The 9,983-nt window shown below is 40.8% G+C and overlaps 1 protein-coding gene across 1 annotated transcript in view; it reads left to right on the forward strand.

Moving 5' to 3' along the window:
• Positions 1 to 4,799, forward strand: part of LOC128745179 (paired box protein Pax-1) — a 97,733-nt gene extending 92,934 nt beyond the window's left edge. The window contains exon 2 of the mRNA XM_053842193.1: positions 3,943 to 4,799. Within this exon, the coding sequence (XP_053698168.1) occupies positions 3,943 to 4,799 (857 nt within the window). The remainder of the gene's footprint in view (positions 1 to 3,942) is intronic.
• Positions 4,800 to 9,983: the final 5,184 nt, after the last annotated feature.

Here is a 9,983-nt window from a genome sequence, read left to right on the forward strand (position 1 = left end):
TGCTACACTTGTGGAAAGCCTGGCGGGTCATCCATTGCAGAACTGCAAGGCAGCGTTTGCTGAGAAGTGACTAAAAGCTGAGAGAAAAGCCAACAGAAAAGGTCGTTCACATTCTGACGGATGTTATTTATGCTTCCGAACTAGAAGGCAATCTTATATCGAGCTTATGTCGGGTCCACCACCATGGGTAAAGAGGAGTGGTATACATTCTTACTAAGCGTTGCTTTAACGACACTCCCTCACGTCTTGCCTCCCTTAAGTACTATAAACACTATTTCATTATTTTCTTCTACCGTGTGCTCCGTCGATAATAACTACCATTATAAAAAATTAGCAGATACTATTGTCCTGGTCATGCGTGGAAGCGGTGAAAGGCGCTAGCAAACCGCCATGAATGACAAGTATGTTCACAACTTAAATAACCAAAAGTGTTAAGTCTTTTACGGCTTCTAACTCTTTGTCTGGCAGAGCCAGATTCCGGCCCTCCAGGACAAGTTTAAGCAGTCTCTCATTCGATTCCCAAAGCTAATTGCAGTTATGCATGCAACTTCACCAACATTTATTTTCCTCCTGCCGAATCGCAGTCTATTCTCCGCTGCTTCAGTCGAGCAAAACCCCGTATCTCGTCTATTGACAAATTCGTGAAACTTGTTCGAACCATCTCAGTAGTTCCGGCTCTGAACTAGAGGATCGGAAAGCGGGCTTCCAGCCGCTCTTCTCAGGCAAGTATTGTGTGATATGCGTTCATCGGTATCGGTGTGATTTCATCTAGTAACATATTCCGTTCTGCCAGCCTCCAACTGTGCTATTAGAATGCCATTCTAACCTAAATGCACGACAGATTTGCTCCTGTCTATCGGCGCAATTTTTTTTTTTTTTCCTGTATGGACTCATCACTGCGACCAGTAAGTTAGATCTATTGTGATATCGCCCGGGTGTTTGTTGTATAACCCGCACTGCATTTATTTTAGCTATAGTCGCTATTGAGTGAGCGATATGCTTATTGAATTTCTTTTTTTTTTTTATGCGTGCTTGTGTGTAATTGGGTACCCTTCTTTCAATGCTTTACTCTACTTTATCCACCTCGTTCCACATGACAGCGCACAGTCCCCAATTATAGTCATCCCTGGCGTAGCAAACCAGTGCATTTTTACTATAAGGGTCTCATTTTTGCACTGTCAATAGGCCATATCGGGATAATATAGAACTCAGCATGAAGGAAGGGCGATGAGAGGCCTGAGAATAAACCCATGCTAAAGTCACTTTGACATCGAATGGCCTGATTCTACTAAGATTCGAACCCATGACCATTCGCTTGTCAAAGCAGACTCGGTAACCTTGCGGCTACAGAGCCCCCCTATCGGCGCAATGGAAAACGGAGTTTGTTTCCAGTTCATAAGAAAACTACGATAAGTCTTCTTCCATTTACTGCTTTTGCTGATGTCCTACTTGGCTGATCAACATCTAGCTGTTGATACCGGAGTAACAATATCCAGCGAGTTTATTATTACGCCAGGTATTCCAAGGACTGTCAGTTTTGTGCTATCGATTATAACGAATGGTGCTTAATGCTAGCAAGCGTTCAGCTGTACCGTTCTTCAGCAGGAAGCGGCCGATCCTTCTCGGTTATCATCTTAGCGTGGAACTGATTAAGGGAGTCCTGCATGTTTGTCGTAAACTTATCTCCCGTTTAGTCGTTCAAACTCTTGCATGTGTTCGGCAATTTTTATTTACCAAAGATTTAATTCACAATCAGTAAAAATTCTTTTAGCGACTTGGGTCTGGCCAGGAATTCGTCTGAAGAACATCATTTTCATTGGTATCCATATTCTTCGATAGAATGGCGAACACGCTTCCGTGAACTTTCACTTACAATGATTGAGATCTGAACTTCTGTCTGAACTGAACTTGACAAAAGATTATGTACCGTCATCCGGGGATACTTGCAACACTTTTGAACTTTGACTTAGTATAACTTTCGAAGTATACCGTTTAGATCCAAATGTAAGTAGCCAAAACTTGTATAGTGGTGAGTACTTTTGATTTATGATTATGAAAAAAAATATAAACTAAATGAATCTGCAGAATGAACCGAAAATAGGGGTGTTGCAAGTTACCCAGTAAACGGGGTTACTTGCAACACTTTTCTGATTTTGCGTTTCTTATGATTTTATATCTGATTTCAAATCGCGAATGACTATTTTGAGATATTTTGAATGTATTTGTAGTAAAACAAGAGATACTGGAGGCGTTTTTTGTTTCCCAATTTCGTCTATCGCTTTTTTCAAGATATTCGGTGAAAATGCAGCATGTCGGCGAACTCCAAATTGCCGTTTCAAGGCACGTGGAATTTTTCACAATTTTAATTTTTTTGGAGATGGTGGTAGACAAAATAACATCTTACAGATGCAAATTTGCTTTGTACATACTGTCTATTACGATAATTTTCATTTTTACAAGTGCTGCAAACCGCGCCATATTGGAAGTAACAACACGAATTCATCGTTTCTTCTCCAAGTTCAAAATATAAACAAAGCTCAAAGTTGCTATTTGTTAGCTTATATGATGCACTTCTTGTGTACAGAAACCAAACAATAAATAATAATTCCATGTCAATGAACTGACGCAACTTTGCACATCCATTTTTCCGACTCTGAAAGTGACATTACTTTCCAATCGTATAAAAACAAGCAAAACAATGATGCAATGGATTAAACTTAACTAAACAATAGATAAACATCCCTTCTTTAAAATGACATTGGGTACAAATAGTTATGTTAACAAACAAATGCGTTAGAGTTGTCAGAAGCGCGATGCGCCAAAGTGTTGCAAGTAACCCCGGTGTTGCAAGTATCCCCGAATGACGGTACGCAGCAACAGATCTTTGATGATGCTAGCCGACATTACGATTGGTAAGATCCTGGAGATCAGCTTCAACAGAAGTCTCAGTTGCAGACTAGAAACTAAGTTAGGACAAATTCATTTAAAGCACTTTAAAGCAGAGAAATCCAAATCAATGTAGAGAAAATGCTTGTTCTGCCGTCATTACCTTTACAAATTAAAAATGAGATCTGCAATATTTCAACCATTTTGAGGTGAACCAGCCGTAGGCTGAAAACCTCTTAAATAAAGAATAATAACCATTTTGATTCAATTTTTAGACAGTAAAAATGGAACTGTCCTGTAAATTCTTCGGAGATTCGGTCCATGTCATTACTGAAGTGAACAAAAACAGAAGATCGTCGCAGTCATTTAATTGGAATCTAATAGAAAACTGGGGTTTTTGAATGAAAAAGTTATCCAATGAAAATTCAGGTTTTGTTTTAGAAAAACGTAACAAATTGATCCAGAATAAGTAGCTTACCACTGGATTAAGAAGCAATCACATCTAGGACTGGATCCGAAGAGCTAATCACTAAATACAACACACTCACTTTACTTCTAAGTTTTTGGGATAAATTTTAGAAATTTGTTTTTATTCTGTTGTAAAACAAAAACATCCTTAGTTCTACTCGTCTCAATTGATAGCCATCACTTACCTGAAAGAAAAAAGAAAAAGAAAGAAAATGTTACAAATTTGATAACACAACTTTTGCTTACAATAATAAAACAATTAAATTTCTATGAATGAGCCGCGTATTATTTTTCGTTCGATTGAAACTGCATTTGTTTTGCCTTTCGCTCGGTACGGTACGATGTTTGGTACACAATCCTGTCCAAACATCCGCTTGTGCTGCAATAGCGCAACGGTCGCTAGTCTCACTACTAACCCAGAATCTCAGCCCGGAAGGAATCAGATTTCTTACTATGTACTATTGCTGCTGCTTAAGCTGCCGCAATAGCGGCAGTGTCCAACAGCAGCACAACCAATTATGTTTATTTTCAAAACAAACCTCCATCTCTAACTGGCCTTCTTTGTTTTTTCTTTTCCTTCCCTTGCAGAAAACCAAGCCCAGCAGTACGGCGAAGTGAACCAGCTGGGTGGAGTGTTCGTTAATGGGCGTCCCCTGCCAAACAGCACCCGCATGCGGATCGTGGAACTGGCACGGCTGGGAATCCGACCATGTGACATTTCCCGGCAGCTTCGAGTCAGCCACGGTTGTGTGTCGAAGATACTAGCACGCTATCACGAAACCGGATCGATTCTCCCGGGAGCCATCGGTGGCTCCAAGCCGCGTGTCACCACCCCCAAAGTGGTGACGTACATCCGAGAGCTCAAGCAGAAAGATCCGGGCATCTTCGCGTGGGAAATCCGCGATCGGCTACTATCGGACGGAGTTTGCGATAAGAACAATGTGCCTAGCGTCAGTTCCATCTCACGGATCCTGCGGAACAAGCTGGGGAACATTACGCATCATCACAGTGGCAGCCACACACCGCACACCACCCATCTGTACAACTCGATCTATCCCTCCTATCCGTACACGACCAGTTCGCTCAAATCGGAAATTTCCTGCGGCGGCAGTCCGTCCCCTCCGACGGGAGCCACACCGATGCGATCGCCCCACCACCACCACGCTCACTGTTGGCCCTCGTCGCACTCGGTAACGGACATCCTGGCGAACGTTCACCACCAGGCGGCCGTGGCCGCGCTACGGAATGGCAACCCGGGCTCGCAGTGTCACACCACTCCACCGCCCCCGTCGCTCGGTTCGGTCATTCCGAACATGGCCAGCAACATGCAGCACCAGATGCAGGACACAACCCACCAGACGCCCAATTCGTACAACTACTACATGTATCTGCAGCAGAGCGGCGGAATGCACCACGGCGGGCTGGCCAGCGCCAGTGGCTTATAGGAGCCACCATCGTCGTCGTGGCCTCCCATGATGGCGGCGGCTACCCAGAGTGTGCTATTTTAGACGACGAACGGGGGGCGTCAAAGTTTCGCGCATCAACAACCGAACAACAACCAAGGGGAGGACAACGGCGGCGTCGCGCTGCTACTAGCCGGTTCAATTACAGTGTGTATTGTTAGAGTTCGTTTATTTTCTCCTTTGAGAGCTTACTACTACCATTACTATTATTATCACTACTACTACTACTGCTAATGATACCCTGCTAACTGCGGCTAGGGGGGAAAACTGGTTTTTTATGAAAGGTCAAAATTGCGTGTGGTGGCGACGAACGGAAAGAATGAAAGAGTGTCCAACCAGTGCAATATTGTGTGTGAATATGTCAAGGTTGCGGAAGCCTGCGTTTAGTTAGAGTATGATTATTTTCTTTTTGCTCGTTTGTAGTCAGCTGGAAAATCAATTCCGCCGGTTTCATTTTACCACTAATGTTGGAACGTTTGCCATACAGTGTAAACTTCCCCCAGTCCCACGGGGGGTAAATACGAAACACTACTTATACTGCACACATCCAGAAGAAAAAACAACTACCGATTCAGGAAACTAATTGAAATAAAATAATACCGAACAGCTTATAGAAAACAACTGACAGTACAAAACAAAGATGATAATACACATGCGGAGATTCGATTGGTAGAAGACAAACAAACAGAAGAAAAACGCATCTCCCATGGCTATTGTATGACAGCGAAAGAAAAAAATCCAATGCTCAAACGGTTGTAAATTAATAACAAACTAAAAAAACTCTCAAAAATCTAGTACCACCAAATTAAAAACCTATTTTTCAGCGAAAGATAAAAGATAAAAACTAAAAGCAAGTACAATACCTATATCAAACGTTCAAACGGAAAATAGACGATCTTCTGATCGGTCGATCGAGCGAAAGGCTCGAAAATAAGTAGTTGAAGAGAAAAGCAATATTTTACTAAGCATACATTAACCCACAAACAGAACCATCAGTACTGGACGTGAAGAAAGTAAAAGTAAAAGTAAAAATAAAAATAAACATAAAAAACAGATATAGCAAAGGACTATTTTTAACCTGTACAGAAACTGGTACATCAGAAATACACATTTAATTAAACTATGCATAACAGAAAAAAAAGTGGAGAAAATGTAATAAATATCCCCAGATGTGTGCCTTTTTCTATAACATTTACACAGAGGACAAAAAAAACAAAGCAACCGGCAAACTTGTACATAGAAAAACAAAACAATCAACAAAAAACAATGTGAGAAAGAGTACTAATCGCAACAGCCGCAGCCCCCTGGCAACATAGTCACCGTCAACTAAACGCGGCTACTAAATAGGCAAAAAGTCATGGATAGAACAGGAATGGGGGAAAAAACCTACTGCCACCATCTGGGCTGCCCCCCGCCGGCCGCTTGGCGCGAAGCGATGAGATGCAACGAGCAAATCAAAGCAACCGAAGGCGGCAAACGCAATTATACGTGACTTCTTTTCGCGCCTATCGGCCCCGTCGCCGCTGCGTCCTCGCTGCTGACCACGTCGCGTCGCACCGACGGTAGCCATGGTGACCGTAATTAGTTGACTAATTTACAGTGTTTGATTTTTTCCTTTTTTGTTTCCACGTTTTTTTTATCAGCAGAAAACAAATCCCAGTATTGTTCCTGTTTCGATTCAGTACTCGTTCGGTTTTCTAGTTTTTAGTAAACTGTAAAAAAACAAAACAAATACACCCAGATGACAGAAGTCATGCGAAGCAAAAAAAAATACCAGTGCTATTGGAAATTCTCACGTTTCTCAAAACAAATTGTTAATATTAGTTGTAAGTGTAGTTTGCGAGATAAACAGAAAAGGAAACCCAGACACACACGTGCACAGACACAGGCGCACTCTGTGCGCTGTGCTGTGGTGTAGTGGTCGAATGCTGTCGAAGCATAACATTTGTAAATTTGTATTATTTGTTAGCGAAAAAAAAAAGAAATGAAATGAAAAAAAAAACAAACAAACAACACGACGGGACAGGACGAAAGAAAGAGCTTCAACAGAAATGCAAACAAAAGAACAAACAAACCACTTAAATCAATTGAAACCATTTAAGATAAATGAATAAAAGAATCTATTTTAAACAAAAATAAAACAAAGTAAAAAAAAAGCATAGCATTACACGATGATAATGATGGAAATGACTTTAACAGGAAAAAAACCCAGGAGAAAACCAGTTGAAATGAAAAAAAAATGCATCACTCAAAAAATCGATAAGTAGGCAATTATCTAGCAAGTAAGTAGCATTAGAGACAGAGAAAGAGAGAGAGAGAAAGTAGAGCAGAGCAATCGTGTAAAAGCTGCAGCTGTGTAAGTAGGTGATTGTAAAAAAAAACATTGGCAAACTAAAAACGTGAAACTGTAGAAAGCGAGTGAGTAAATAAGTAAAAAAACAAAAGAGCAAAAAAGGTAGAGAAGAGCAGAGACGGACGGAGAAGAAGAAGAAGAAAAGATTTGGGAAAGAAACGAGCGGATAAGCAACAACATTTTGAATGTTTTTTGATACAATGTAATTTATATCTAATTTAGTTTAATGTGAATATATTCTATTTTAAGTCCTTGAATTAAACATATAGAAAATATAAAAAGCGAGATCCTGTATCGATGAAAAACTTATGACCGGGCTCTGTTGTTTTCTTTGGCTTTGGATGTTACCGAAAATGTCCGAAATTCTTCCCGTTCGAACGCATTTTCTGACGTTGATTGACCTACCGCTTCGCCGAAGCTGACTTTTTCCCAGCATATTAATTTGGAGGGTTTATCCACCTTTGGCACGATATCAACTTTATTAGCTGCATACCACTCCACAGTAGTCCAAAAGGGCGAAAAGCGGAACTTTTTTCCTAGTGTCTCTTCTTTTCATTTTATCATTTATGGTCTTCAGCACTTTTATTCGTATGAACATCCCCCTTAATCTAAATCTGTCAAAAGTTAGTCATCGCTTTCTATAATGAAAATAAAAGCGCTGATTTCATAAATCCGCTTGCCTCATTTTCCCTTATGGGCTCGTGAAGCTATGGAAATTTAAAGCTTGAACATGCGATAACTTAGCAAGTAAAGGTCCAAGAGATTTGCGGTCTTCTGCAAAAACGTGTATTTTGAGAGCTTCAATAATTGCCTAGAACATTATATTCTTGTAAAATGCAACTAACAAAAGCTAAGTAAGAAAAACCAATTTTTAAAGAAGTTTTAAAGAATATGCCCTATAGTTCAGCACTCGATAAAGATAGAAATTTTATTTCTTCAGCAAAGGTGCTTGTTTTTACAATATTTACAACTTTGCCGAAAAAACTATGTCTATATTTCCTAACACAAAAAAGTTATTTTTTTATTTTCATTATAGTGAGCAATGACGAACTTTTGACAATTTTAGATTAAGGGGGATATTCATACGAACAAAAGTGCTGAAGACCAAAAATATCTAAAATGAAAGCAAGACACTAGGAAAAAAGTTCCACTTTTCGCCCTTTTGGACCACTGTGCACTCTAGTACCGTTTTAGAGTACCGCCGGTTGGCCAATTCAAATTGAAACATAACCTTACTTCTGCGCTGGCGCATGAATGGCTGCGTCTTGAATTCACAACTGAATATCTTTGACTTGACCTTATTCGCATATTTTTTATAATTCATTCCCGTTCGACTGCGTGCTTGGATTTGTCATGTAGAGCTGCCAGATCAACTGCGAAATCCGTAGTTTTGAGAACTTTTCTACTATTCCCTTGGAGCTTCTTTCTGAAATCGGTTCAGGAAATCACCTTCGGCACGGTTCGGTTAACTCCAGGATTCCTTCTCGGTTTTTTGCTCAGTTGATGCTCATTTGACTGCAGCGCCTAAACGAAACATAGTTCGAAAAAGCAGTGTAAAGGGCGATTGTAGAGCTAACTATTATCTACATTATTGGTAGCAAAAAGATCGCTCATTTGGCAGTCCCATAGCGCCGTAAATACAAAAGTTAGAACTATACTTTCTTCAACAATGATGTAAATAATAGTTAACTCTACAATTGCCGTCTACACTACTTTTTCGAATTCTGTTTCGTTGAGGCGCTGCAGTTAAGGGGGCATAGTACTTTTTACACCATATTTTTTGCCTTATTTCAAATATTTTATTCTCGATAACGCGAAAAGCGAACCTAGGAGTGTCCACCACAAACGATAACAGCATTCAAGCTCGCGAACTCGAGAGGTCGGACAAATAAAACCGCCGGGAACGGACCGATTTCTGGGAGAATTTTACAAAAATGGTAAGGAACCACTAGCAACAGTAGATACTTCACTGGACTATTTCAAGGATTTGGGAAAAGAAGAAACTATGAGGACAATTTTTCAGACTTCTAAAAAACCACCAGAAATGTTCAGAATACAACGTGCCCACGCAACATATTTTCGTGGATTTCAGGGCAGCATACGATACAGTTGAACGAGAACAGCAATGGCAGATAATGCACGAGTACAGTTTTCCGGACAAACTGACGCGACTGATCAATGTTCCTACTAGCACAGTTGTTATAAACTAGTTGTGATAACCGATTAATGACTAATTTCAGTCATTAATAGGTTACAGTAACCCGAAATGATAAGTGTGCTGCTTGGGAGTTTCGTGCGTATTTAGAAGGACACTCTCGAATCAGTCTAAACCACGCCGAGGATTACCGCAAAGCGTTGGACAGTCATCCAAAGCCGCCGACGCGACGATTTCGTCAACAGCCCGGATGTCAATATGGATTTAACGTTCGCCTATGAGACCTGCTGCTTAGAAGCTCTCGGAGAGGTTATCTAACTTGCTCGATTCTTCGTCGTGCGAGCAAGACAATGTCGCCGGCCTGGTCGAGATCAGTTAGCTGCTCTACCGTTAGAGACATTCAAGGAAACCCTCGATTTGGTCTACTGTCAATAGCTCCGACTAGTATCTCATCCCAGCAGTAACCCTTATATTGTCGGACAAGACAAGGACAACAGCTTGCACGAGAATGCCTCGTAATGAGTCTCGATGAAATAGAATAGCTTAGATGGAACTCTTCACGCCTAAATGCGCCGCAGATGTTTTCCTGGTTAAGTCGGTCAAATGCCTTTTCAAAGTCACTGACGACCAGGATTCAATGTTGCTCTGATCAGTCGCG

The sequence above is a fragment of the Sabethes cyaneus genome, chromosome 1 (assembly GCF_943734655.1).
Source record: "Sabethes cyaneus chromosome 1, idSabCyanKW18_F2, whole genome shotgun sequence".
Classification (NCBI taxonomy): Eukaryota; Metazoa; Arthropoda; class Insecta; order Diptera; family Culicidae; genus Sabethes; species Sabethes cyaneus.